Source organism: Miniopterus schreibersii (assembly GCF_964146895.1).
Source record: "Miniopterus schreibersii genome assembly, chromosome: 15".
NCBI lineage: Eukaryota > Metazoa > Chordata > Mammalia > Chiroptera > Miniopteridae > Miniopterus > Miniopterus schreibersii.
In genome coordinates, this window is record NC_138115.1 from 50,795,249 (window position 1) to 50,823,209 (window position 27,961).

The following is a 27,961-nucleotide window of genomic DNA, read 5'->3' on the forward strand; positions in this document are numbered from 1 at the left end:
GGCGGCCGGGAGACCGGAGCGAGCGAGCGAGCGGACGGCCGCGGTCCGGCGCGCCCCGAGCGCAGCGAGGAGCCAGGGCGCGCGGCGAGGAGCGGCGCAGCCCCGCGCGGCCGCCCGGCCCCAGCCCCGCAGCCAGGCGGGCGCAGCGCCATCGGGCCGAGCTGAGCGCAGCGCCCCGAAGCTTCGTGCGCCGTCGCCCGCGCCCCGCGCCCTGCGCCCCGCGCGGGGGAATGCGCCCTCTGCGCGCCGGCCAGGGGGCGCCCGCAGCCCACCCGGGGGGAGGCGGCCCGGAGCACCCCTGAACCTTCCCATGGCCCGGGCCGGGGCCCCGGGCCTCCGCTGCTGACGCGCTCGAAGCCCTCGGAGCCCGTTAAGCCGGGGCTGCGGCGCCGACACCGGTTCAGGCACAGCGGCGAGAGCGCGCGGGCAGGGCCATGGCCCGCGGGAGCCGCTAGCGCCGGCCGGCCGACCGGGAGCGGCTCTGCCTCCGCCGCCCGGGGGCCCAGGCCCCGCCGCCGCGAAAGAGGTGAGTGCGGCGGGACCCGGGAGGGAGCGGGCCGGCGGCCGGGCCACCCCGCCACGCCTCTGGGACCCGCGGCGCCGCAACTCCGCGGAAGTGTCCGAGGCGCGGGCGTCGGGGGCCGGGGGCTGCGCGCGGGCACAGGGGCGGCGGGACTGGAGCGGGCGCTGTACCTGTCCGCCTGCCCGGACCCTCCGCGTCGGGGCGACCTGGAGATGGGGGCATGGTCTGGCCTGCGGAGTCACCAGTGCGTAGAGCAACTTTTCCCCATAAGGTTCTGGGTGGGTGGGTGCTCCCTTACCCGCCCACCGCGCCCTGGAGTGGGAATCCCGATGCCCCTTCCCCTGGCTCAGCTCCCTCTCCCCCTAACGCCTCAGGCAGCGATGTTCCCGGTGGGGGCGCCCACCCTGCCTCAGTGGCCCGGTCTCATGACCTTCTGCCCAAAGGAAACGCTATCCTGGCGGCCCCCACGTGGAGGGTCTCCCAGATCCGCAGGGCAGGACCACCAGCCCCAAGGCTTTTCTCCCTGCGCTGTGCCAATCCCCTGGCCCCCAGCTGCCAGCTTGGGTTCGCTTTTCCAGCAGGGAGTCTCGCTCCACCAGGGACCCATCTGTATGTGGGGTGTAGGTGAGCTGGGAGTGCCTGCAGCCAAGCCCCCCTTTGGGCAGGCTGGGTCCCCAGCGGTGAAGTGGGGAGGAGACACCAGGAACTTGATGGGCTTTCCTAGAGCGTGTGGGACCAGAAAGTGTTAAGGTGGCCCAGGAGTGAGGCAGGGATGGCAGGAGGGGTCACCTGGAGCTAGGGCTGAGGGCCTGGCTGGATAAATAACTTCTCATTCTTGAGATAACTATCTTGTGAACACCAGCCCATGAGCACCTGGGGGAGGGGGGAAACTTAGGGCACTGGTGTGTCTGCCCTGGAGCTGGGCCAGGTTGGGGGCTCCCCTCCTGAATTCACCCAGATTGTCCCCCAGGAGCCCCTGTGTAGTTCCAGAATAGGGAAACTGACCCCCGGGGTTGGGAAGCTCATCCCAGCGCAGGGGTTAGATGGAGCTGGAGCCTTTCCTCAGGCTGCAACAGGAGTGTGCCTGGACCCGTGGCGTTGGTGTCCTGGAAGGAGAGGACACCGGGCACGGCTCCCCTGCCTGCTGCCCCTCGGTTCTGAAGGAGCCAGATCCGGAAGTGTGGCTGGGGTAGAGAAGGCCAGCGGCCCAGCCGCAGCCACCTCCCCCGCCCTGCTGGGCATACCTTGAGGGGGAGGGTGAAGCCAAGCCCAGGTGACCTTGACTGGGAAACCCCTCACCACGAAAGTGGGGGGGTCAATCCCAGCCCTGCTGGGGCTGCTCTGCTTCCTGGTCCATGGGGTGTTGGGGGAGGGGAAAAGCCGAGGAGCGGGGAGGGAGCTCTGGCCTGCGGAGGGGGAGTACCCAGGGGCTGGGTAGGGGGTGGGGTGCTGTTAATAATTTCTTCCCCATGTTCCCCACAGCCCCTGCTCCTGCCTCCCTTCCAGCCAGGCAGTTCTCAGCTCAGAGGAGCCAACCTCCCTTCCCTGAGGCAGGCTGCCCACCCCCACCCCCACTCTCAGCCTGGGAGGTCTGGGGCAGGCTAGACAATTCTACCACCTAGCCCCCCGCCCCAACCCCAGGTACCTCCAGACCCACTCGATCTACCGCCCCTTCCCTGCACCCCTTGCCAGCCCCAGCTCCTCGGTTCTTTGTTTGAGCGTCTCTCCTCTGTCCCTCCCTTTCTCCTCCCTCTCTCCTCCTCCCTCCCGCCTGCCTTCCTCCCTTGCTCCCTCCCACCAGCCTTCTTTCCTTCCTTCCTTCTCTGCTCTCCTCCTGGTGGGCTCCCAGGTGGCGGTGCCTGTTCCTCTGTCCACCCACCCGGGCTAGCTGACTGGGGACTTGGGGCTGGGGCCGAGTGGAATGCATCTAGGGGCTGGCAGAGGGGAAGTGACCACAGAAATGCCCTCCCCATCCCTCCCCTGTCCTCCCCTCCTTCCAGCCGCTCCTCTCCTTCTGTCTCCTCCATCCCCCAGGCTGCCAAGTAGGGGGCTTGGACTTGGGCCTGAGGCCCCAACAGACTTGAACATCCCACATTCACCCCTTTAAAGGGCCAGAGCACTGTGGAGGTCCCTGTAGGGGACCAGTAGGGCAAAGCCCTCCACCTCCTGGACACCTTGGGGGACTCCAACACTGTCCTTGGTGACCCTGACCTTGTCACCATGAAAATGGATGCAGGAGAAATGAGGTCATCAGGATGAGGGAAGGGGTTTCAACCTGAGCCCCCTGGTACATAGCATCAAAGCTCTCCAAGGGACTCAGGCTACATCTTTCCCTCCCCAAGCCAGGACAGTGTCTCCCAGCTTCTTTGAGCCCCACCCCACTAGCAGGTCAAGTTCTTGAGCAAACACATGCCTGTGAGGACATGTGTGAGCATGCAGGTGAGGGTGTGTGTGTGTGTGTGTGTGTGTGTTCACAACTGTGAGTGGGGGCCTCCAAGGTGTACTCCGAGGGTGATGTGGCTGCACAGCTTTTTCCCGCTTGCCCTCTCAGTGGAGCCTGCCATTCAGTCAGTGCCAGCTTGGTGCCCCAGCAGACAGGGGGAGGGGCTGGTTCTGATTCTCCCCTCCCCCAGCCAGCCTCCCCAGGAGGGAGCATCTGTCATGGGGGCTTTTGAAGGACTGTGAGAGGTGTGTCAGGCACTCAGGAGAGGGTGTTCCCACAGAGGGCACCACCTGGGGCATGGGCCAGGAGGCCTGAAGCTGCACTTCCTGTCTGAGGAACCACAAGTGGTTTGCCCTGGCAGGAGAGGCAAAGGCTTGGGGGAAGTGGGTCAAGGGAGGGTACCAGGGTCTGTCTAGTGGAGCCTGGCAGTCAGATGTGGCACCTGGGCCTTGTCTCAGTAAATATCATACAGTGCAGGGGACTAACAGTCCACAGTAGCCCTCACCCTACTCCAGGGTCCTAAAATTGACCTGGGCTCCTGCCCCCATCGGAGAAGGCAATAGATGGAACAGATCTGGAGGATGGGGCTCCCACTATCATTCTTGGTGCCCCCACCTCCATGCATCTGGGTGGGGGGGTGGGGAATTGGCGCTGGTTTTTGCCGGGAGGGAGCAATATGTTCTGACAACTGGTGCTGGGCTGCGTTTACCCAACAGCCAGCCTGCCTGGGGAGACAATATTTGAAAAACATAGTATTGAAACTTGGACCTGCTGGGGGTGTGGGAGATCTGCAGGGGAGACTGCAGCCTGCCCAGGCCCTCTGGCCATCCTAGTGCCCCTTCTTTACCCTTTAGTGGCAGAGCTAGAACTTCTTCCAGCAGGAAGTCCTTCCGTGTGTCTGACCTGGACCCCTCCTGCTGTGATTGCAGTAAAAGTAGACTCAGCAGCTATTCTTTGCCTCTCCTTTTCCTGTACTGGGAGGAGAGGTTTTGGTTTAGCTGGAGCAGGCGAGGCTGGGCCCATCTCTTTCCCCCAGTCCTTGAGGTGGGAGAGAGATGGGGCAGCCCATTTGGTTGGGGGTGGGGACAAGAGGGCTGCAGGATCACCTGCTTGAGCTGGGCCCTGGGAATGGAATCCAGGGTCCTAGGGGCTAGAGGTTGGGGAGTTGAGTCTCCAGTGGCCCCTGTTAGCTCTGCTGACCCCAGGCTGCACCTGGTTTCTTGGTCTTCAAGTCTATTGGTTACCTCTCCCCAGACAAAAGCTGGGACAGGAAAGTATGTGAAGTTCGCATACTGGGACATTCATGGCCCCAGGCCAAGGGTGTGAACAAGGTGGCACCCATCACCTTCTTTGTTCAGATAGGGAAATTGAGGTACCTTGGCCAGAAGTACACAAGGGAAATGTGGGTGGGGCAGAGCTCCCCTATCTGTCTCACACACTCAAATCCCGGTCTCCCCTCCCAGGTATCCAGACAGCTGAGCCTGCTTCCTGGGCCCTAGGCCCCTCCCACAATGCCTGTTGCTGGTCTCCTCCTCTGGGCTTCCCTAGTGATTGGGGCCTGGCCAGCCACCCCCTTCCAGGACCACCTCCCAGCCACGCCACGGGTCCGGCTCTCATTCAAAGGTAAGACGCCACTTTGCTGTTCCTCAGCATCTTCCTCTGTGCACAGGAGAGAGAGGAGGGGTCAGGGAAACAAGGACCAATTGTGCAGCCACAAGGGTCACCGTGGGGGGCGGGGGGGAGGGACAGAGAGCTGGGGACCTGCTGGGAAAGGCTGGAGACTGGACCGCTTAGACATTTTGGAGAAGGGTCCTGAGTATGGTTCCCTTCTAGAGTCAGAAGGTGAGGTCTCAGGCTGGGTTGCCCCAGGTCTGCAGAGTGTCTCTGTGTGATAATCAGGAAGTCGGAGCTGCCACTCCTTTCAGACTCATGTTTGCAGAAGCCCTTCCTTGCCCCTGCTATGCGCCTGGTCCTGCCCTGGGCAGTCCCCGGGGAGGAGGGTCAGAAACTCAGGGCAGACACTGAGACTTCAGGATGCTGGAGGTGCAGGACCTGCTCTGCAGGGCTGTGGGTGCTGGAGGATCCTTCCTGTGGGTCTCTAGGTGGGCGGGATTCCTGGGAATTGGGGCGGGTGCTGTTGGCTGTGACCAGAGGGCAAGCCACCTGGTGAGTTCTGGGAGAGCATGTGCTGTGGTGACAAGCCTGAGCTCCAGAGAGCCCCAACGCACACTTGGCTTTGGAAGTCCCTGGAAGGTTTTAATGATGGGTTGGGGTCTGGTCCTTCGGCTCCATCACCTAAGCCTCTGGGCAGGTGCACACCTGTGGCACCGTAGCCAGCTGTACAGATGGCTCACTCACCGGCCACTTCCTCGAAGGTGTTATGATCAGAAGAGTCTGCTCTCGGCCTGGGGTCACTCCTGAGTTCTCAGCCTTGGCCCTCCTCTGGCCTGAGGTCACTTGTCCTGCCTCCCGCCCTGGGTGGGGCCAACTAGGCCCTGGCTGGCCAGATTTCCGGGCACATATATTGGGGCGAAAGACTGGGCCGACCTCTTTCCTTCCTCAGGCTCGCCCAGCCCTCACCTCACTGTGTTCCCATGCTCCCCAGCAGAGCCCCTCCCCTGGCCTCATCCTGTCCCTGCAACTTGATGGGGGCAGTGGGCAAGAATTTCTGAGGATGAGCCTGGGAGGAGTCCTGGGCAGGGCCTGAGAAATGGGCAGAGTGGATCCGTGCGGTTTGTAGAAGCAGCCCCCTCTCCCAGGCCTGGAAGACCAGATATTTATTCTGCTGGCACCCCCACCCTTTCCTGGTGGAATTCCTCCGAGCAGATTAATAAATCTTCAAGGGGCCTGGTTTCCCCTCTTTCCCCTTCCCATCCCAGGGTCCAGGCAGGGGAGTTAAAGCATCCATCCCCTCCCGCCACAGGGACCCTGGAGCCCAGACATCCACTCTGGGTGTAATTTTGTCATCACCCTGGAGACCCATGAAGAGGTAGCTGGAGGGATGACACACAGGGAGATCCTCTGTATGCTCCTTTTAAACCTTGGACCTCCAGGGGCAAAGGGACAAAGGCTTTTGTTCCTGTTTTCCAGAGTGAGAAACCGAGGCTCAGGCAAGGGCAAGGCCAAGGTCATGCAGGAGGCAGAAGCAAGGCCAAAAATAGAACCCCGGTGTCCAGGCCTTGTCGACGCCTGACGCCCACATCAGTCAGGTCGATTCGCTCTGAAGCCAACACCCGCGGTGACTAAAAGCCCGACTCCTGGCAGCCGGCCTACGGTGCTGCTGACTGCCCTGGCAGCCTGGGTGGGGCTGCGGGGCGCCTGGGGCCACCCTGTCCCTGGACCTCGGTGCCTTTGCACACGCAGGTTTCCCTGCCCTGAATGGCCTTTCCTGTTCCCCACTTGATCTCATGTCCTAGTTTTATGGTTAATGTCACTTAGTTTAACAGATACTTGAGCACCTACTATGCGCCAGGCCCTGTGCTGAGTACTGGGGATCTTCAGTGAACAGGATGGGGTACCTACAGTCAAACTGGCCGAAACACAGTGGACACCGGTTGTCTGCGCCACCTGGGAGCCCGGCACTTAGGTACACCAGGCCCCGTGCTGAGTGGTCTCAGCCAGGTCACGCACACGAGGTGGCCCTCAGTGAGGAGTAAGTCCTCATCAAGTGTTTGTGGAGTGAGAACGGAGGCCAACACCTACAGAAACGGGTCTCACAGCCAGGCCAGGGCCTGGGAAAGTGGGGGCTTCTCCTGGGCACAGAGAGGGTTGCTCTCAGAAACACTGGTGGTCGCTATGGCTCCATGCCTCAGTTTCTTCTTCTATGCCTTGAACGGATATAGCAGCTGGCATACCAGGCCTCGGGGACTCGGCTGAGACTCATCCCCTCCCCTGCCTGGGTCCTGCTGCAGTTGGGAGGTGCTGGCATGAGGGGCATTCCTGCCCAGGGTTGATAAAGGAACAAAGGCAGGAACTGGGCCAGACTTGGGCTTGCTGCCCACCCGTCCTCCCGGGCACCCCAGCCAAGCCTAAAGCTAAGAGGGTGTAAGGGAGAAGGGCCCCAGGGTTCAGTCAGAGCGGGGGCTCCTCTGGCCCCCTCCTGAGCACCCTCCCACCCGCAGCACAGCCAAGGTCAGGCAGAAGTGAGGGGTCAAGTGGGGACTATTGCCAGGAGCAGGGGAGGTATTCCCTGAGAGCTCAGGGGTGCTGGGGCCTAGAGAGCCTGGACAGCAGGGCCGTCTTCTCCACCCCTCCTTGCCTAGGCCTGGACCCCCTTAACCCCAGAGTCACTGACCAAGTCTGGGAGCAAAAGCTCCCCTTCCCCCACCCTGAGAGGGCACCACCTTGGCTGCAGCGGGGAGGTGCCAGGGCCCTGCCAGGTCTTTTGTTCAGCTTGGGGAATGCTTACTGTTTGCCAGGAAGCCACCCCACAATACACGGCTGCTGCCTGTGCTGGCTTTGGCCAGGACTTGGGGCCAAGAGGTGTTTGGTGGGGAAAGAGGTCTTGTGATGACATGAGGTGGTTAGGCTACTGGGGAAACTGAGGCAGGAATAGGGAGATGGAGCAGAAGGTCATCTTGCCAGAAAAGGTCAGGTAAGATGACGATAATAGAAATAGCCGTAGGTGCCCATGAGGATAACCAAGTGGCTGTCCCTCCAAGGCCTGAGGGCACTTCTCTGGGTTTCCTGTGAGCCATGAGACCCGGAGGCTTCCCCAGCCGCTCAGGTGGCCCAGAATGGTGCCACCTCTTCCGTCATTTGCATGTGGCATCTGAGAGCCAGCCTCTCCACTTTCCACGTTAGGAGATGATGAGATTGCAGGTTAGGAGGGCTCATGGTGGGTGGGGGTTGTGCAAGTCCTGATGGTGCCTTGCCTCACCCCCAGGCCTGAGCACAGGGTGGAGGTGGGATGGGGAATAGAGGACCCACCCTTACCCCCGGGGGCTCCCTGGCCAGCAAACAGGCTAGGAGCTTCAGATTGCAGGGGAGGAGGTGAGGCGCCCCGGAGCTCCGAGGCCCGCGGTGGCACCAGGGAGCTGGGCCGGGGTCAGGTGGCTTGGACAACTACAGGGGTATATGGAGCCAGCAAACCAGGATGGGTGTGTGTTCCAGGATGAGCCAGAAAGAGGGAGGAAGGAAGACCCAACTCGTGAACTTGAGCCCAGATCCCTGCATTTGGGATCAGCTTTCCTGGAAATGGAAGCTGCCTCCCTCCTGAGAGCTTGGAAATGGCCACTTCAGGATTTGGGAGGTCCTGGGGGCTGGCTCCCCGCCCCCCAGCTGGCCAGAATCTGCCCTGGAAGAGACTAGGGACAGGTCCTTGTGCTTGCGGAGAACCTGCCTGAGGCCCCGCCTGAGTCAGCCAGGCCAGGGGCTGAGCTTCAGCTGTGGTCCCGCCAGGTCCAGCCAAGCTTTGGATGGGATGGCCACCGGCTGGGACTCGGCAACACAGGCCTTGTCTCTGGTTCCCTGGTACAACACCCGCCCCTCCCTCCTTGGCTCCAGTTTCCCTTGGCACCGAGCAGAGAGCTGGTGCATGCTCAAGGAGTAAATCATGTTCCTTGGCAGCCCCCGCTGCTTCGTAATCGTAAAGAATTTAAAGAGAAACCGCCAAGATAAAAATCTCATCCCGGCCCATAAAAGCATCTTTCACCCTGTGGCTTGGGAGGCAGCCGCTGCAGAGTGGGCTCCTGGCTGTCTGCACCTGTGTGTGCTTCCCAGCCCCGTGACCCCCCTGGAGGTGCTGTGGGCCTAGCGGGTGTCTTCAGAGCTGGTGGTACCTGGCCCCTGACTCCCGGGAGACCTCCAGTTCCCTGCCTTCCCCCGCCCAGGGCAGGGAGCGGGCACTGACATTTGGTAGAAAGCAGAGGTGCAGGTGGTGGTGGTGGAGAGGACTGGCCCTCGAGGCAGACAGACCCCATTCTACCCTCGTCAGTGTGTGACCTCGGACAAGTGGCTTAGCCTTTCCAAACCCTGGTCCCTCCCTGGCCCTGTGGAAGCAGCATCCCGATGGCTGCCGCTGTCCTGCTTCATCCTGGCCTCGGGTGGACCTTGAGTAGTGGAGTCCCTGTGTGTCCCGGCTTCTCATCAGTAAAATGGGGGTACAAACAGTACTGACCTCATCGTGTTGTTGGGAGGATTAACTTTGTGAGTCCAGCGGTGGCCCTTGTGAAGGAAGTCTCAGTAACTAGGAGCTGCGCTGCGGAAGGGAGGCAGACAGGCGAGGGCCCAAGGAGTCCTGCACCGCCTCACCCCTCCCTCTGATTTCTCACCTTTGGAGAGGAGACGGTGTTTGGAAAGGACTGCAGGAGGGATCCTGAGCCTTGTGGGTGGAGTGGGCATCCCGGCAGACTTCATGGAGGAGGCTACATCTTAAGTAGGGGAAGGGAGCTTGGGGAGAGGGAAGAGCAGGAGCAGAGGAGGGGGTGGGTGCTGTGGCACCTGGGGAAAGGGCAAAGTGCTAGGTGGAGTCTTGCACTTTCTCCTTGTGATTTTTAAGCTCTTTTTAATCCCGGCAGAGGTGACATCCCTATTGTGGGGAAAATCCAGTGATAGAGATGCATTTGGGGAGGGGATGCCTTGGAGTGGGCTCCCCTCAGATGTGCTCCCCGGTCTGGTTTGGGCCCACGATCAGCCGCAGTGACCCCTCCTCGAACGCTGTTCTGGCTCCTGCAGCTTGTGCTGGGGTGACCAGACCTGGGCTGCTCACTTGGGCATCCACACTGCTGGGCTGAGTGAGCACTGGCCTGATCTGGCCCCGCCTGGCGCTGGCCTGGGAATCTGAGCCCCGCCTCAAGGGGGCCCTTGGCGCTTTGGAGAAGCAGAGAAGATTCCTGCTGCATTTTTCTTAGAAATAGCAAGAGGGCCTTTGCCAGAGGCCTGGATGCCAGAAGGCTTCACACTGAATCCCAAGCCCAGCTCATGCGGGCTCCTGAGCTTGGTGGGTCTGCAGCCCCCCACCCAAGGCAGCTGAGCAGCCCCAGGGAGAGTGCAGAGGCCTCCAGGCTCCAGACCCTGACCACTGGCCCTGACCCAGCAGAGAACGGGCCCCGGGTGGTGGCTGTGAAGGATCCAGGAGGCCAGCCTGTGGGGGAGGGAGGCCTCTGACTGGGGCCACCCCCTATCTGCTACATCTCTGAGGGCAGGGACAGCCCCAAAGCAACAGGCCCTCTGGGGACCAGGAAGCCTTTGGAGTCTGAGGCTTCAGCTCCAGACCCCCCTTCCCCCACTCTTCTTCCTTCCTCCCCCCACCTCCCCTTGCCTCCACCTCCTCTCATCATCACCCTGACCCGTCCTTGGCTTCCTACCCGGACATGCTCTTTCCTCTGAGGTCTCTGCACTCAGCCAAGAGCTTTGGTTCTCCCAGCCTAAGGCTTGGTGCCGTTGTCCCCATTTCCCTCCCAGAGCAGCGTCTGTGTCCCTGCTGGTCGGCCAGCATGGCTGGCTCCTGAGGGTCATACACTATCATGGGCAGAACAGCAGGTTGATGTGGCGGTCTCTCGGGCTCCTGCATCACTGAGGTCCAGTGGGTGGCGTTCTAGGGGCCTCTGCCCAGGGCTGCCTGCACTGTCACTTTGTTCAACACCTTCCTGTCCCAGTACAGGCCTTCCCGTGTGGGCTCCCGACTCAGCCTCACTGCACCCCCCAGGACCGACCCTGAGCACGCATCTGTCTGTGCGGTGCCTCAGTTTCCCCATCCGGATGTTGGGCAGGGGGCTAAGACTGTCTGGGACATCCTGGGAATCTTCGGGTGGGTGATGCAAGGGTCTGCAGGGATCCCAGGAGTCCTAGGATGGCAGCAGAGATGGGGGCTGAGCCTGCGGACCATCCTAGCCTGTCCGTCTGGTTGATGTATCGGAGTAAATGAGCCATGGAGAGTTTGTTGTCTTTTGCAGTCACAGGGGGGAGGAGGTGGCTGAGGAAGGAGTGAGGGGTTTCCGGGCCAGGTCTGGAATGTAGGAGGAGGGGTAGGTCCCGGGCCTGTGGAACTGGAGGCACTGTCCCCACCTGAAAAGTGCTTCAGCACAGCCCTCCCCTCACAACCAGCCCCTCCTCCCACCCCCAGCACAGTTCTTGGGCACATTCCTGTGTGGTCGCAGCCTGACCCAGCCTGAATGCTCCCCTCCGAGTCCTCCCTCTTCGCACAGGGCCGCCCTGCCTGTCCGGGCCAGCTCCCTTGCCCACGCCGTGTCCTTTCCAAGCTGGGCCAGAGCTCTGAACTCGGCCTGGCCAGCAGATGCCCAAAGGGCTCCTCATAATCAGCTGTGTGCACTGGTAGGGTCCATGTAGGACCCCTTGCCCCCCCCCCCCCCCCAGCCACCAGCCCAGGCCCAGACGCCATGGGGCCTGGGGGATGGGCAGGGCAGTGGAGGCACCTCAGCTAGAGGGCCCCTACCTGCTGGGACTATGTGGTTGAAAGTCACTAGCATCCTGTGGGGATAGAACCTCTGGTTCCCGCTGGCCTGTGTGCCAGGGAGTGACCCTGCTGCCCCTTGCCTCTTGGCTTTTCCTGTGCCCCCAGCCTGTCCTCTTCTGGGCGGAGCACGTGGGCACTAGGGCGGAACGGGCGTGGGAACAACAGGCCCCAGCCCCCAGGCCCCAGTTCCAGCCCCAGGCCCCACCCCCAGCCCCAGCCCCAAGCCCCTGTCCCTGCCCCTGCCCCAGCCCCAGCCCTCCAAATGGGAGGGAAGCCTGCAGTGGAGCCTTAGCCCAGCTGGGTGGCTCCTCCACTCAGGCTCCTGTCCAGCTTGGTGTTTACTGAACAGCCGGGATGTTTACAGTAGCCCTTAAGAAGGGGCCCCTCATTCCACAGGGTTTCCCATCTTGAGGATTCCACTGGGGATAGGCATGTCAGGGATGCCGGGGCTGCACCCATGCCCACCCTCACCGCGGCTGGGCCAGTGTCGAGGCGCTTGCCCCTCCACCCTCCACTCTGGCCTTGGGTCCCTCTCCCCTGGAGGAGCCAACAGTCCCAGGAAGTGGCAGCTCTAGGTGGTGAAATACGGTAACTGGGTCCCCAGTTTAGACATTTAAATTAAATTCAATCAGAGTAGTTATTGAATATAAACACGCCGAGTCATTTACATGTTAATTATGTTGAATGGACTAGAGGCCATAATTAGTTGCTAATTGGGTGAGAGCGGCTGTAATTGGTATTGTTGGCAACGACCTGGCTCACCTGCCTGGGGGGAAGGGGGGCGAGTGTGGGTAGCTCCTGGGAGGCCTCTGGGTCTCCGATCTGGAGAGCCTGGCTCTGGAATGGGATTAGAAGGGACAGATATTGAGGGGTTTGGGGCCAGAGGAACCTGGAGCCTACCCTGTTAAGGAGGAGGCACCTTAAACCCAAGGCAGAAACCCTGGATTTGGCTTCTAGGGGTTTCCATCCCGAATATCCTGGGGTGGGGGGTTGCAGGGTGTGAGAGCCAGCCCCAGATCATCAGTGACAGCCTCCCCTGCCCAGCCCCGTGTGGGACCTGGAGCTGAACAAACAGGAAATGCCCAGGAGATGGTCCATGGGAGCCCAAGGCAGGTGTCACACTGGTGTGTCCCTGCTGATGCTGGGGCCCTCCGTGGGCCTGGCCAGTGTTGGAGTCTTGGCATCGGGGTGTGGGTGAGATGGGTATGCTGAACAGGGAGGTAGGTGCCTGCAAGTCTTTGGGGCTGCCCTGCCCCCAGCTTAGCTTGGCTGGGGCTCCCGGGGTTGTGGGGCTGTGGCCAGGGGCTGAGGCCTTCCGGCTGGCCGCTCGTTAAAAGAGGATTAGGCTGGGAGCCAGGGGGCCAGCCCAGACCCGGGGCCTTCCTCTGGGCCCCCTCGCAGCTTTGGGGGAGCGAGAAAGGGGCCAGGGGCTACCCTTCCCTAGAGCCCAAGGGGGTGCCCAGTGGGGACTGGCTGGGCTCTGTCGCCCATGCTCCCGTCTCCTCGTCTGCCTCAGTTTCCCTCCTCGAGGCCAGGCGGGTGAAGCATTGACAGAGACCCTGGCCAGCACCCCCACCCTGGCCCCCACCTCATTTCTCTTCAGCTTAGGATTAGGGCTGCGCCAGCCCACAAGAGGTCAGAGGTCAGGGCTGGGCTGCAGGGGCCTGTCTATCACCCCCCAGGATCCCAGCACAGCCAGGGGAGGTGTCGCTGTCAGTCAGGGCCTGCTGCTTTGTGGAGCTGTAACCAAGGGGGCGGACGCCCACCTCTGCTCCAAGAGCCCCCTTTTAGCAGCAGACCTGGTGTCCTAGAGACGGGCAGCAGGGGTCGGGGCCCCCTGCACTTGGGGTCTGCGGGCACGCCTCCTCAGTGCTGCTGTCTCCCACCACCTCCCTTAAAGCAAGGCGTCAGCTGCTTCCCGAGAGGCGGGACGGAGACCCCAGACCAAGCCCCCTGCACGTTGCAAATGTTCTGAGGCTGGACCTTCGCCAGGCCATTCCGGGCGGGACCTGGGGACCTGGAGCTGCTAATGGTGTGGGGGAGGGAGGGCTAGGGACTGGGAACGTCTGCGGAAATGAGGTGTCCGATGCCAGAAAAGGCTCTTCCTTCCCTGATGACGGGAAAATCCTTCCTGGATGTTGCCCCACCCAACCTGTGCCCGGCCTGGGTAAGGGCATGGGGGTGGGGCACCCTTCCCAGGACACATTACCCAGGCACATCACCCTCTCTTCCCAAGGTCAAAGCTTACCCAGACTTGAGCCCCAACACCCACAGAACCCTTGATTGCGCCTCTGCTCCTCCTCCAGTATTGCCATGGGGAAGGGGGAGGGGGGACACTCCTGCCATCGGAGTGGGGCTGGGACAAGTGGAGTAATGGTGGGGACTGGCCTGAGGACATAACCAGACTGAGTCCGAGTCAGCAACACCCCCCCCCCATGCCCTCTTGGCCCAAGTCCTTGCTCCTTAAGAGGGGCTGGGGGCCAGCAGGAGCTGGTCCTGCTTATTCTGCAGGTGTCAAAGCAGGATACAGGGGGCTGCTTGACCGCCTCCTGCCCTACCCGGGGCTTCTTGGAGGAGCGAGGTCCCCAGTTCCTTTGCCTTGCAGTAGGTTGGGGGGGGGGAACAGGACACCAGTTTTTCTCCCCACCCTGTGACCTGAGGTGAGCACCCCTCTCCCTGGAACTGGGGCTGTTGGGCTGCCGTGGGCCCCTTTTTTCATTCTTTCCTACAGTCTGCCACGAGTGAGGTGAACACTCCAGTCAGAGGATGATAAGGCCAGAGCTCTACACCCAATCCACTCCGGAACCCCGGGAAACTCATCCCTCTCCCCCTCAGTTTCCCCTTCAGACGGATGGGTTGGGGTCTTGTTCTGCTCCTGTGGGTTGGGGATGGAGCAGAGCCAGGTTGGAGTTAGGAGAGATTTGGGGCTGGGTCCACAGGAATTCCCTTCCTGCTCGATGCCCTCTCTACCCCCACCCCAGCACTAGGAAATGGGGAGACAGGGATGGGACTGGGGGTATACGTCCTCCCAGAGATGGTGACATTCGGGAGGCCTGCTTCTTTGGGGAAAGAACCTCCTCTCCCCTCCAAGGCAGAGATGGCCCACAAAGGATGAGTGAGGGGAGGACCCAGAGATGCTCGGCTGTTAGCATTTCTTATACCCCAGAGTCACCTTGAATGTCAGTACTAGGAGGGCCCAAAAGATGGGTCAGGTAGGACATGAGGCTCAGAGCCAGAGTGTCCTGGCTGGGGCCTCGAAGCCCACTCCAGAACCCACATCAGACCCAGATTCCTGACCCTTTGTTCCACCCCTTCCTTACCCCACAGAGCACCCTGCCCCCACCACAGTTTCCACAGTCACCAAACATCATGTCCTGTGACAACAGAGCCATTGACGCCATATCCCGTGGCCACTGGGAGGGATCCCAAGGGTCCCGAGTCATGTGCCCTGTCATTGGAGAACAAGTCACCTTCTGGCCTTGGCCGTCCCAGTGGCCAGTCCCCACCACCAGGACTGGTTTTGCTCGGGCCACCCCTCCTTCAGTCCAGAAGGCTGTGGACATAGGTGGGAATCCCATCTCCCATACACTCTGGCCTGTCGCCTTCCTTCTCTGTGCCTGGATGGCCTCGTCTGTAAATTGGATGTTGTGAGCACAGGGCTTTGCACAAAATAGGTGCTTGATGACTGAGAGGCTCCCTCTGTCCCCACCTTGGAGGGCTGAGAGGCAGGAGGTCAGATCAAAACTAGTCTCCTGCGTCCATGTATGTCTCAGTTTCCTCATCTGCTGAATGAATGGTCTGTGTCCTGTTTCCTGCAGACAGGGATGGAGCCTGGAGTGCTGGGGCTTTGAGTCCAGGAGGGGGACTTGGACTGGGGCTCGGGCATGGGGAGTCACAGCATGGCAGAGGGGCAGAGGGGGAGGGCCTGCCTTATAGAGGCCCAGGGCTGGGCAGGGGTGGAGGGAGGGTGGGGATTGTGGCTGGTTGCACCCCTGGGGCTAAATGTTTGGAGCTTCCTCCACTCCCGGGTGCGCGTGTCTGAAGGTGCCAACTTGAGCCTCTGCCTCCCTCCCCTCCATTGTCCCCCAAACGCCCCCTGTCCCAGCAGGACGGGTAAGGGCATAACCAAGCCATGCCCCCAGCCAGGGTATAAATAACCCCTGGCGGGCTGTCCCAGCCTGGGGGGGCTCTGCTGGCAGCCCCACTTCCTCTCTGGCCACTTCCTGGCCTGGGGGTGGGGGAGTGTTTACTTTCCTGTTGTCACTATGGCTGGGTGGCCAGGCGGGGGACTCCGAGTGGCCCGACAACAGGTGCAGGACAGGTGCTCAGGCTGCCCTGCCCAGTACTTCAGAGGCGCCGCTGGACAGGCGGGCGAGGCTGCAGCCAGGCCGGGATCGGCCCTTTGATCCCCCGGCGTCCCTGCGTCCCAGAGGTTGGCCAAGGTCATCATCTGTAGTCTCTTGTCGCCACACAGACAGGGCTGGACAGGGCCGGGCCTTTGCTTGTCCTCCAGCCCCTCAGACATGGGCTCTGTGTCCGCTGTGGGAGTCCCCTGGCTGCCATCCCTCCGCACACGCCCATCTGGGAGCCCTGTCCAATGCTGCGCTCGGGCACAGCCCCTGAGTTCAGCTCTGCTCCAGGCTAGCACACAGCAGGGGCCCGGGCAGCCGGGCCATTCCAGGACAGCTGCTGGAGTGGAGGGTGACCGTGACTGATGGGATGGAGCCACCTGCTGGTCCCACCTCATGCAGCCCCCTGGGGCCTTGGATCCCAGCTGTTCTCCCTCCCCAGCCTCCCCCTTAATTGCCCCACCTGTGAGATGGGTAACCACCTGTGAGGTGGGTAACCACCTGTGATGTGGGTGACCACCTGTGATGTGGGTAACCAGCTCTGAGATGAGTAACCAGGTCTGAGATGGGTAACCAGGTCTGAGATGGGTAACCAGCTGTGAAATGGGTTACAGCTGTGGGCTGGGGAGCTGGGTCGGGCATGATCTCCCGGTTGTATGCCTCATTTGATTCAGGACCTGTGTGTGCATGTGTCATACCTGGGCCCTGCAGAGACACGCATGTGCTCTCTGTGTGTGCTGCCATCTCAGGCCTCCTGTGCTGATGAATATTCATCACCCTCATTACAATCTTCCCTCTCCTGCTGAGCTAAAAATAGCTGGGGGTGGGTGGCGGAGGGGCTTGCCTGGGGGACCCATTGACTCTCTCTCTCCCAGAGGAAAGTTCCCTAGTTTCCCGGAGTCCTGTGTCTATATTGGCCTGTCACTGGCCAAGTCCCCTCCTGCCCTTCATCCCCAGGGAGGAAGACTTTCCTAGAGCAACCTGGGGGTGGGAGGGCCAAGCTGCTGGACTCAAGCAGAAAAGAAACTGAGGACTCAGCCAGACCCTGCCCCAGCCCTGGGGACACCGCCACAATCTGAGAGGGCCTCTTTGCCGAGAAAGGCTGTTCCGGCTTCTGAGTGGCCTGAGAATTCCACCATCAGCAGCCCGTGGGGCCTGGGGAAGCCCAGCCTGCTGGGCAGTGTGGCTCCAGTAGGACCTGCCCGTGTCCTGGCTGACCCGCTGTCTGGTGGTGAGGACGGGGCTCCCTGCCTCCCAGCCAGCGTCTGCGGGCTGTCCTGGATGCCCCTGCCCACACCTCCTCCTCATTCATCCTGTTGGGCTCCTGTGGGACGCTGGCCCCGCCCTGAGCATCCGCCCCACCAGAGCAAAGACTCTGATGCCTCACTCTCCCTGACTCCTGCCCACTGTCCTTTCGCTGGGACCCAGAGCCTGGCTGGGATCACTGATGAATCAGGGCTTTAGCTTTGGGTGTGGCCCCTTTCTGGCCTTCCCACCTGTCCCACTTTCTCCTCCCAGCAGGCCAGGGGCCAGGGAGGGAGCCAAGTGTTCCCTGGAGGGCAGGCTGGGGGTGAAGATGACTGAGTGGTAGGGGACCCCGTCTACCAAAGGGGGTGTAACTGGATGGTCTCCACGGGTCCTAACTGCTGCCCTGCCCTCTACCCTTGGTCCACAGAGCTGAAGGCCACAGGCACCGCCCACTTCTTCAACTTCCTGCTCAACACGACCGACTATCGCATCCTGCTCAAGGACGAAGACCACGACCGCATGTACGTGGGCAGCAAGGACTATGTGCTGTCCCTGGACCTGCATGACATCAACCGCGAGCCCCTCATTGTAAGGGCCAGCCAGCTGGGGCGGGGGAATGAGGGACCTGGGGCCTCCGGGCTGGGGGCCCTGTCCACAGGCGGCACCTTGACCCCTGTCTCTGGCAGATCCACTGGGCGGCCTCCCCGCAGCGCATCGAGGAGTGCGTGCTGTCAGGCAAGGATGGCAACGTGAGTGCGGCAGGGTCCACAGGTGGGATGGGGGTGGCCGGCAGTGACTCCAGGGAGGCTGTGGGGCCAGGCAGGCATCTGGGTATGTCCCCCGCTTTCCCTCTGGCCCCAGGGTGAGTGCGGGAACTTCGTCAGGCTCATCCAGCCCTGGAACCGAACACATCTGTACGTGTGTGGGACTGGCGCCTACAACCCCATGTGCACCTATGTAAACCGTGGCCGCCGTGCCCAGGTAAGCCCTGCCCTGCCCACCCTGCGCTGCCCCCATTGGAGGCTCCATTCCAGGGTTCTGATGGGAGGATGGGCTTGAGCCCCAGCTACTTCCCGGCCCTGTGACCTTGGGTGAGTGACTTCTTTCACCTCTCAGAGCCTCAGTTTCCTCACCTGAAAATGGGGCTAATGGTTGCCTTTCTCACAGGTCGGTGTGAGGAGGAGGCAGTGAGCTAACCCTCCCAAAGCTCTTAGCAATGTGCCTGGCGTGTAGTAAGCGCTCGCTCCATTGCAAGGCAGCAGTTCTCTGGGCTATGCCTGTGGACCGGGCCCTGCAGCCAAGCCAGAGGGCCTGGCGGGGACCTCAGCGTCAGAAGGCTGGACGCCTGGGTCAGCTTCTGCCACACAGCCTCGGGGAGAGCTGCCCCTGCCCCGGCTCTGCCCACCCTGCCCGCTTCTGCCCTTTTCCATTTCCATGTGGGCCTGTGTGTAGCTGGTGTGACCTTGCGGAGCGTATGTGAGTGATTGGACCTAGGGCACATGTGTGTGCAGGTGTGCACCAAGCTGTGTGTATGTGTGCACGCACAGGCGCATATATGTACTCTGGGGCCCAGGTGCTCACGTGTGTTCCTGGCATGTGTGGTGTGAGAGGCTGGCAGCCCGAGCCCGCTCCCCCAGCCCCTGCCACCCCTGCCTCTAACCTCTGTTCCTCATCTCCTCAGGCCACGCCCTGGACCCAGATGCAGGTGGTCAGAGGCCGAGGCAGCAGAGCCACGGACGGCGCCCTCCGCCCGACACCCACGGCCCCACGCCAGGTGGGCCTCATCCCTCCAGGCCCTTGCCAGGCAGCCCTGCCTCTGAGCTGCACTCATCCTGGGCCTGGCCTTCTAGCCAGGGCCCTGTGCCCCAGGCCAGCCTCCCCAGGGGTTCCCCTCTATCTCTGTGCCCCTCCCAGCCCTCCCCCTGCAGTGACTCTGAAGGCAGTCACAGCTGGAGTCAATGTGAGCCCTGCAGGCAAGAAACCATGAAGCCGCCAGGTGGGGAAGACAGGAGCCCTGGGGACAGCCATGCCTCAGCTCTCAGAACACATGTGTGTAGATATGCATGAGCACACACCAACATATAGTTGGGCACATGTTTGCTGTCAAGCCCACACCTTACTCAGCACCCAGAGTGGGAACGTGGTACACGCGGGCATCCGACACATTGCTCTCGGGTCCACTCCCCATGCCGCCCTGGGTCACTGGTTAGCAAAGGCGTCCTGCACACTCACGTGCCTGGGGCTTTCTTCCCCTGGGGTGGGAGGAGCGGAGCGCTCTGTCCACTGGTCATGACCCCGGGCTGGGCTGGGGGGCTGGGGCTGGGCAGGGGCGGGCAGGGGGGCAGGGGCTGCCGGTGTATGAGCAGATGGTTGCTTGAGCATGTGTGTCTGCGGCAGGCAGTGCTGGAAACTGGGACGGCTCAGACTGTGTGTGCCGGGGTGTGAACAGTGGGTTCCGCGTGCTGGCAGTGATGCGTGCCAAGCTGTGTGTGCAGCCCCGTGTGTGCTGGAAGTCGCGTGTGCAGAGTGTAACTGGAAACGGGCCTGTGTACACCTTCCCATCACCATCCCCGCCACCCGCTGCCTCCTCCCCCTGCCTCTGCGCCTCTCTCCTTTCTCTCCCTTCTCCCCACGAGCTCCTCCTGGTCCCAGTGCCTTCACCGACCTTCCTCCTCGCATCTTTGGGGCTGGGCTGGGAGGCACAGGAGGCTTTATGAATTCCATGTGGTCTGGGCTGGACCCTTCAACTCCTGGCTCCCAGGGGAGACGTGTGGAACCGGGAGCTTGGATGAGGGGCAGGAATAAGGCCACGGCCTATTAGTCTGTCCACAAAGCCTGGGGACACGGTTACCTCGGAGCCCTCTGACCTGGTGGGACCTGATGGCAAAGGACAGAACCCAGGCCCTTGGCCAGTAGCCCTGCCCTGATCTGGTTGGCAGCCCCTTCTTGGCCCAGAGCAGGCAGCTACAGCTCACAAAGCTGTGCCTCTATGGCCCAGGGAGGCCCTAGCCAGAGTCTTGCTGAACCAGCTGGCATAGAGGGGCTTCAGCCCCTATAAGCCCACCCCATGCCCTTCTCATGGCCCCCAAAGCAGAGCCCTCTGAGACCTGGGACCAGGCAGCACCTCCCTTGGAACCTGCAGTGTGGCCCTGCCCAGGGCCACCTGGCCGGACAGAGTTAAAACCCAAAAAGATCTGGGGAGTGAAGAGAAGTGGCTTCAGAGTATCACTGGGTGCCTGATTTTTACCCTGGGGGCCTGATTTTACTCCGGGGACCTGATGGCCCTGACCTTCCTGGCCATGGGACCAGCCTGGATGCTGCTGAGCCCCCCTCTGCCCTGCAGGACTACATCTTCTACCTGGAGCCCGAGAGACTCGAGTCAGGGAAGGGCAAGTGTCCGTACGACCCCAAGCTGGACACAGCCTCAGCCCTTATCAGTGAGTGCCCCCCCCCGCCCTGTTCTACAGCCCAAAAGCCTGGCCTCTGGCCTGGAGTGGGGTGTGTGGCACCAACACTTACCCCAGGGTGAACATGCTAGCCCTGAACCCCACAGTGGGGCCTCACCTGGCAGGGAGAGGGATACAGACAGACCCCAGTGTGAGCTGAGGGGGAGAGACTAGGCAGATGGAGGTGCTGAGGGGGCCAGATCCTATCCTGAAGTCCACAGTGTGGTCCATGCCAAGGCCAGAACCCTCCTGGCCACAGGCTGCCTGGGGGAGTCTGTATCCAGCCTGTACTTGGGGTGGTGTAAGGGGTGGTTGAATAATCCCATTTTGCCTGGGAGGCTGGGAGAGGCCCACAGGAAGCAGCAAGGGAAAGTACTGGCCCCGTGACCAGCTGGGGGGAGCTTGTTTCTGGTCTGGCCAGGTGTCTGGGAGGGCTGGGGGAATGTTCTTAGAAGAGGGGTCCTGCCTGGGCCTCAGGAGCAGCTGCTGCCCCTACCCACAGGTGGGGCGAGCCCACCGCTGACCCTGGTCCCTGCATCGGGCCTATCTTCTGGCTGCCTAACCCAGTCTGCGTCTAAGAGCAGCTGCTGGGCACCATGCCACCTCTAGGCCTGGGAGAGGCCCTTGAGGGCAGGGGATGGGCATTATCTTCTCCCTCTGGTCGAGTGAGTAGGTCCTAGCCTGATGGTAGAGCCCAGACCAAGGGGTCTGATGGGAGAGATAGGGCTTGCCTGGGGGAATCCAGAAGGAAGACTTGGAGCCCACATGGTTAAGTGTTCAGGTATTTTGTGAGCCAGATGTTAAACACAGCTATTATTAAAAATTAAATTATATAAAGTTACAATTAAGTCAATGAGTTTTTTAAAAATCAATTACTTTTAAAAGGTAAATACACTCAAAACTCATTACTTCTTAATTATTTTACTACATTTTATTATTATCGATGCTCTTGCTCTGGAGGTAATTTACATCTGCCGTGTCCGTGGGATGGAAATACTATATACAGTGTGCTGGTAGCTCCTCCCAGCCCCACGCTCAGGGACTCGGGTTAGCAGCTTGCAGTCAGCCGCGGTGGGGGGGTCTGTCCACAGAAACTGGCTCTTGCTACTGACCAGAGCTCATTGCCACTTAATCCCAGTCCTCCCAGAGCCAGTTAAACAGTGCCCAGCACCCCGCTGGTGATACGATTGTGCCCTGGGGCACCTGAAGGGGAGACAGGACCCTGCCCTGGAGGTCATTTGGGCGGCACTCGGGTCCTAGCAAAGGACGGTCCCCCTGACTGACCCCCCGGCCTCCCGCAGATGAGGAGCTGTATGCGGGCGTGTACATCGACTTCATGGGCACCGACGCAGCCATCTTCCGCACGCTTGGAAAGCAGACGGCCATGCGCACAGATCAGTACAACTCCCGGTGGCTCAATGGTGAGTGCGTCCCGCCTGTCCTGGGGGGCAGCATGTCTGGGATGTTGCCCGTGAGAAGGCAGTTGGGGAATTTTCCAGCCCTGTGGCTGGCTGGGGAAGAGTTGGGGTATTCCTGTACCCGGCGGGGGCTCCGTTGGGGAAGAGGCTCCCCAGCTGCCCCCGCCCCCCGCAGACCCTTCCTTCATCCACGCCGAGCTCATCCCGGACAGCGCGGAGCGCAACGACGACAAGCTCTACTTCTTCTTCCGCGAGCGGTCGGCAGAGGCCCCGCAGAGCCCTGCAGTGTACGCCCGCATCGGGCGCATCTGCCTGGTAGGCGCCCCAGGCCCCCCCTGCCCCCTCCCCAGACCCAATCCTGCCCGGTCAGCCCTTCTCTGGCAGGGGCCTGAGGATGAGCGAGCTGATCCGACCCAGCGCTCTGCCCCTTGCCCCCCAGAATGATGACGGCGGCCACTGCTGCCTGGTCAACAAGTGGAGCACGTTCCTGAAGGCGCGGCTGGTCTGCTCCGTGCCAGGCGAGGATGGCATTGAGACGCACTTCGATGAGCTCCGTGAGTACCCAGCAGGCGGGGGGGTCCTGCGGCTACTATGGGAGGGATGGAGGCTGGTCAGTGCACCTTTGGTGGGTCCCCCTGGGCAGGAGTGGGCAGGGTCCTGGGGCTCCTGGCTACGGCCTCCTCGCAGCACCTTCTCCCTCTGTCCCCAGAGGATGTGTTTGTCCAGCAGACCCAGGACGTGAGGAACCCGGTCATTTACGCCGTCTTTACCTCCTCGGGGTGAGGCTGGGGCCAGCGCCAGCAGTGGCGGGGCGGGGCTGGATTGGGGGGCTATGAGTTGTGGAGGACCCGAGCCTGCTAGCGAGCTGTGGGGTGAGGGCAGACTGGGGAGAGGCCCTGGGCCGGGGGTCTGCCGGTTAACAGCAGCCTGCCCTGCCCACAGCTCCGTGTTCCGAGGCTCTGCCGTGTGCGTCTACTCCATGGCTGACATCCGCATGGTCTTCAATGGGCCTTTTGCACACAAGGAGGGCCCCAACTACCAGTGGATGCCCTTCTCGGGGAAGATGCCTTACCCACGGCCTGGCACGGTGAGGACCCCACTGCCTCTCCCTTTCGCTCCTTCTGTGAGACCTGCCCTAGGTCTAGCTCTTTGCAGACATGGGTCCCCACCATCAAGGAGCTTACAGGCAGGTGGGAGAGGTGGACCATACACACATATAAACCCACCATTCACCCTAAATAGAGCTGAGATTTTAAAAACACCAAAAACCCACCATTTACATAGTGTCAGGCTGTGAAGCAACCCAGCCAGGCTCCTGAAACACAGATGGGGGGCTGGATGTGGCCAGCTACTCCCTCTGGGGGCTGTTTGGGAGCTGAAAGTTGGAGGGAAGAGTCTTCAGGGTAGAAGCTGAGAGGCAGGGGTTGTGGGAGGTGATTCACTGGTCTTGGTGTGTTGTGGGCCACAGCAGGCGGCCAAGCAGGAGGGCAAAGTGAGCTGATTAAATGCTGTGGGCAGCTACCTCTGTGTGGTCAGGACTGGGATGGAGAGTCTGGTCCTGGCAGAGGTCAGGGAAGGCTTTCCCCCAGAGGTGAACTCAGAGGCTGCACAGGGGTGGGGAGGGCATAGCCAAGGTGTTGAAGGAGTTCAGGGCCTGCAGTCCTGCCCAGGAGGGCAGGGGTAGAGTGGGGCTGAGAAATACCCAGAAAGGAAAAAGACATCAGAGTGGCAAGGACACGGAAAGGGAGTGGTCAGCTCTGCCGAACGCTGCCACAGGGCCTCGGCACATGAGGCCAGGGAGGTGGCTGTGGGATTTGGCAATGTGGGACCGTGGGACCTCCTCTGGAGCAGGACCTGCAGGGAGACTGGGTGTAGGGCTAAAGCCTGGCTGCAGTGAAAAGCAAGCAGACGGGGTGGTGGGAACAGACAACAGACAGAACAGGCCTCCTGCAGCGCGTGGGTCCAGGGAGTCCCACCTGGACGACCTGGGCCTGACGCTCTCACCTGCCCGCAGTGCCCTGGTGGGACTTTCACACCGTCCATGAAGTCCACCAAGGACTATCCCGACGAAGTGATCAACTTCATGCGCAGCCATCCACTCATGTACCAGGCCGTGTACCCGCTGCAGCGGCGGCCCCTGGTGGTCCGCACAGGTGTTCCCTACCGGCTCACCACTGTCGCCGTGGACCAGGTGGACGCAGCCGACGGGCGCTATGAGGTGCTTTTCCTGGGCACAGGTACCCACTGCTGCTCCCAGCCCCTCCTGCGCTGGGCCCACTGGGTGGAGGGTGCTCATCCATGGGTCTGGGACCTACGCTGCTAGGGGTTGCTACAGGCTGGTCAGGGTCAACTCTGCCACCTTCATCTTTTGGAGCCTTCTCCCTATTGCCCAGGATAACTGAGACTAAGGGTGGGCAGGCCCCTTTCTCATCCCCCAGGGACAGGAGAGCAGGGACACTGGGTGCCTGAGGACCCATGTATGAGCAGGAAAGGGGGGACAGATGGCAGACACCTCCAGGGTACATGGGTCCAAATACTGACACGTGCTCGTATGCACACATGCAAGTGCACCCACCACCATTCCAGGAGCCCCTGCATGGGACCACCTCCAGCACCCTGTTCTGAGCAGCGTCCAAACAAGGGTCTGAGGTGGGAGGGGCCGCCCCGGCCCTGACACCCCTCGTCCCAGGCCAGTCCCCTCAGACCTCTTCCCATTGCTGGGGAAATTCCACCCTTGGTACAGAGCTGATGCTCCACTGCCCTCTGGGGTTTGGGCCCTGGTGGGGGAAGGGGCTGAGGCTGGTGCCCCTTCCCCAGTGTCCTCAGCCCCACTGAGGCCCTGCCCGGCCCGTTCCAGACCGCGGGACAGTGCAGAAGGTCATTGTGCTACCCAAGGATGACCAGGAGATGGAGGAGCTCATGCTGGAGGAGGTGGAGGTCTTCAAGGTGGGTGTGACACCCCAGTCCTGACCGCAGACCTCCAGGGCAAGGCCGGGGGAGGTCCCTAGAATCCAGAGCTGATCGTTACCTTCTTGCAGGACCCAGCACCCGTTAAGACCATGACCATCTCTTCCAAGAGGGTGAGTTTTGGGCAAGGTGGGCTGGGGCGAGGGATGGAGCTGCCTCTCCTTTGGGGTCAGGCCCTTGGCACAAGGATGGGGAAACTGAGGCACAGAACAGGAAGGGAAGGAGCCCAGCCCTACTGGCTCCTGATGGGGGCCAGCCCTGGGAGGGAACTGACATGCCCCTTCCCCTCCCCCAGCAACAACTGTATGTGGCCTCAGCTGTGGGCGTCACACACCTGAGCCTGCACCGCTGCCAGGCATATGGGGCCGCCTGTGCCGACTGCTGCCTCGCCCGGGACCCCTACTGCGCCTGGGATGGCCAGGCCTGTTCCCGCTATACGGCGTCCTCCAAGAGGTGTGGACCCCCAGACCCTTGGAATTTTAGCAGCAGACCCAGGGCCCTGTCCTGGGGGTTTGGAGGTGGATGAGATATCACCCAGGGGGAGTCTGTGCGCCCTGGTCTTCTGGGCGCGGGGACCTGGGGGGCGAGCTGTAGGCATGCCCGTCAGGACCTGTCCCCGTCCAGGCGGAGCCGCCGGCAGGACGTCCGGCACGGGAACCCCATCCGGCAGTGCCGCGGCTTCAACTCCAACGGTGAGTGTGCCGGGCCCCCCGTCCGCACAGCGCGGAGCCCCGGCAGCCAACCAAGCTGCCCACAGGACTCTCAGGGGCCCACGGGGGTGGGGGGCTTGGGGTTCCGGACACGGGCTGTCCCTAGCCGCCCCCTCAAGGAGTGGGTGCCCCATGGCGTGCCTCTGCCTTTTGTGGGTGGGTGTCCCCATACGTGCGCGTTGGCGCCAGCCCCTCACCAGCCTGCCTGGAGGCAGTGCTGCTTCAACCTGACCCTCTGGTCCATAGCCAACAAGAACGCCGTGGAGTCCGTGCAGTACGGCGTGGCGGGCAGTGCTGCCTTCCTCGAGTGCCAGCCCCGCTCCCCCCAGGCCACTGTCAAGTGGCTGTTCCAGCGGGACCCCAGTGACCGGCGCCGTGAGGTGATTCCCTGGGCCCTGCAGTCCTCCCACGGGTGCGGGAGTCCTCTGTACAGTAGAAACTCCACGTGGGTGAAATGCGGATAGGAGCCAACCTGGGCCGGCTCTCATTCTAAGAAAGCCCTCCCGAGCTCCCTGCCCTATAGGGAAATCATCTGGGTGGATCTAGTTCTGTGGGCACTCGGTGGGGTTTCCGCATTATATGAAACCGTTTATAGGCATGCCTCTTTACGTGAAAACTCCATACGTGTGTCCATCCGACGTGTACCTCACTATAGGGCGGCGTCATGTGGGTGAGCTCCAGTATACGGAAATGCTATGGGGTAGCCCTCGTTTTACGGGAATGCCTTCCAGGCATCCCTCCTTACGTGGAAGTTTTATGAGGAGCCCCAGTTGGGCATTCTCATTAGATAGAAACTCTTTGTGAGCTCCAAAATTCTCCCATTGTACGGAATCCCCTCCCAACATGGGAATTGTATGGATGCCTCATCCAGGTATTATGTGCAACCTTCCTGTGGCTTTTTCTTGGTGTACGGAAATTCCACATGGCTGCCCCTGCGTGGAGTGGCCTCAAGGTGGTCTGATCTGGGAGCTGGCTGGGGCAGCGGGGTGTCACGCAGCCCCTGAGCGCCCGCTCCCTGCCCCTGCAGATCCGCGTGGAGGATCGTTTCCTGCGCACAGAGCAGGGCCTGCTGCTCCGTGCCCTGCAGCTCAGCGATCGGGGCCTGTACTCCTGCACGGCCACCGAGAACAACTTCAAGCACGTGGTCACGCGGGTGCAGCTGCACGTCCTTGGCCGGGACGCTGTGCACGCGGCCCTCTTCCCACCGCTGGCTGTGAGCGCCCCGCCCCCCCCAGGCGCCGGCCCCCCCACACCTTCGTACCAGGAGCTGGCCCAGCTGCTGGCCCAGCCGGAAGTGGGCCTCATCCACCAGTACTGCCAGGGCTACTGGCGCCATGTGCCCCCCAGCCCCAGGGAGGCCCTGGGGGCACCCAGGCCTCCTGAACCCCAGGACCAGAAAAAGCCCCGGAATCGCCGCCACCACCCGCCGGACACATGAGGCCAGCTGTCTGAGCCCTGCAATGGGCCACCCTAGCCCTTGTCCCTTTTAATATAAAAGATATATAGATATATATATATATAAAAATATCTATATTCTATACACACCCTGCCCCTGCAAAGACAGTATTTATTGGTGGGTTGTATATAGCCTGCCTCAGCGGCAGCAATGTCCAGAACTTAGACCCGTGCTGGTCAGAGACGGCAGAAAACAGAGACCACCTAATCAGGCCCAGCCAGCTGGGAGGCCAGGCCCGGCCAGGACTGCACAGTCCCCAGACTCAGCTGGGAGTCCACCTGCTGGACAGCCACCGCTGGAATCTACAGGACACAGGGAGGAGCCAGCTCTACTGGGACAGGCATGAACTGGACAACTTTTTGCCAGTGTGTGCTCTCAACCTGAGCCGTCGGCATAGACATGGATGCAAGGACTGCTTCGGAGACTGGGGGTGGGAGGGGGGCTCAGATGCACTCAGAGAGGGAGGGAAGAAGGGGCCATCACAGGATGCCGGCCCCAGCCTGGGAGGGGGGCACTCAGTCAAGGCCAGCCCCTTCCCGGGTATTTATTCTCTATTTATTGGGGATGAAGAGGAACCCTGTGTGGGTGGGGCAGCCCTTCCAGCCCCTCCTCCCCCGTGCCTGGCCACTCTACCTCCTCTTGGCTTTTTCTGTGCCACTGACTCAGGGGCTGGGAGAATAGCAGAGGGGCCAGGCTTAAGCAGGGCTGAGGGCAGAGGGGCTGTGGCAGAGGCTGGGGACTGCGGAGGCTCCCCGGGGCTCCCTTCTGCCCACCACTTCAGATGATGGGTGTAAATAGCTCTGGGGGGCAGTTGGGTAGGTGGATGGGAGCTCCTGGAGGCCCCCAGCTGCCCAGGCCACAGCCGCCCTTGGGTTCCATCTTGTTAATAAACACTGGCTCTGGGACTGGACTTTGGCTTTTCTCCTTGGCGGGGGAGGATGGGGGTTCAGCCCATGACCAGGTTCTGCCCCTCAGCCCCACCCTG

The 27,961-nt window shown here is 61.6% G+C and overlaps 1 protein-coding gene across 2 annotated transcripts; it reads left to right on the forward strand.

Moving 5' to 3' along the window:
- On the forward strand, positions 1–27,886 carry SEMA3F (semaphorin 3F). Of its 2 annotated transcripts, XM_081159291.1 has the most exons (19): positions 1–526; positions 4,430–4,589; positions 17,407–17,567; positions 17,666–17,728; positions 17,841–17,960; positions 18,661–18,753; positions 20,323–20,416; positions 21,727–21,846; positions 22,019–22,158; positions 22,283–22,397; positions 22,553–22,622; positions 22,786–22,930; positions 23,858–24,080; positions 24,701–24,789; positions 24,882–24,923; positions 25,106–25,263; positions 25,435–25,502; positions 25,767–25,900; positions 26,548–27,886. In XM_081159291.1, the coding sequence occupies exons 2-19, from the start codon at positions 4,478–4,480 to the stop codon at positions 26,956–26,958; spliced, it is 2,358 nt and encodes a 785-aa protein (XP_081015417.1). In that variant the 5' UTR covers positions 1–526; positions 4,430–4,477; the 3' UTR covers positions 26,959–27,886. The 2 variants fall into 2 exon arrangements, with proteins under 2 accessions (XP_081015417.1, XP_081015418.1); XM_081159292.1 differs by lacking the exon at positions 18,661–18,753.
- Positions 27,887–27,961: the final 75 nt, after the last annotated feature.

Bases quoted from the DNA above. Each gene is read 5' to 3' on its own strand.
- SEMA3F (XM_081159291.1), top strand. From the start codon at position 4,478: ATGCCTGTTGCTGGTCTCCTCCTCTGGGCTTCCCTAGTGATTGGGGCC. The intron at 17,961-18,660 runs GTAAGCCCTGCC...TCATCTCCTCAG, and splicing joins ACCGTGGCCGCCGTGCCCAG to GCCACGCCCTGGACCCAGAT. The intron at 25,264-25,434 runs GTGTGGACCCCC...GTCCCCGTCCAG, and splicing joins TATACGGCGTCCTCCAAGAG to GCGGAGCCGCCGGCAGGACG.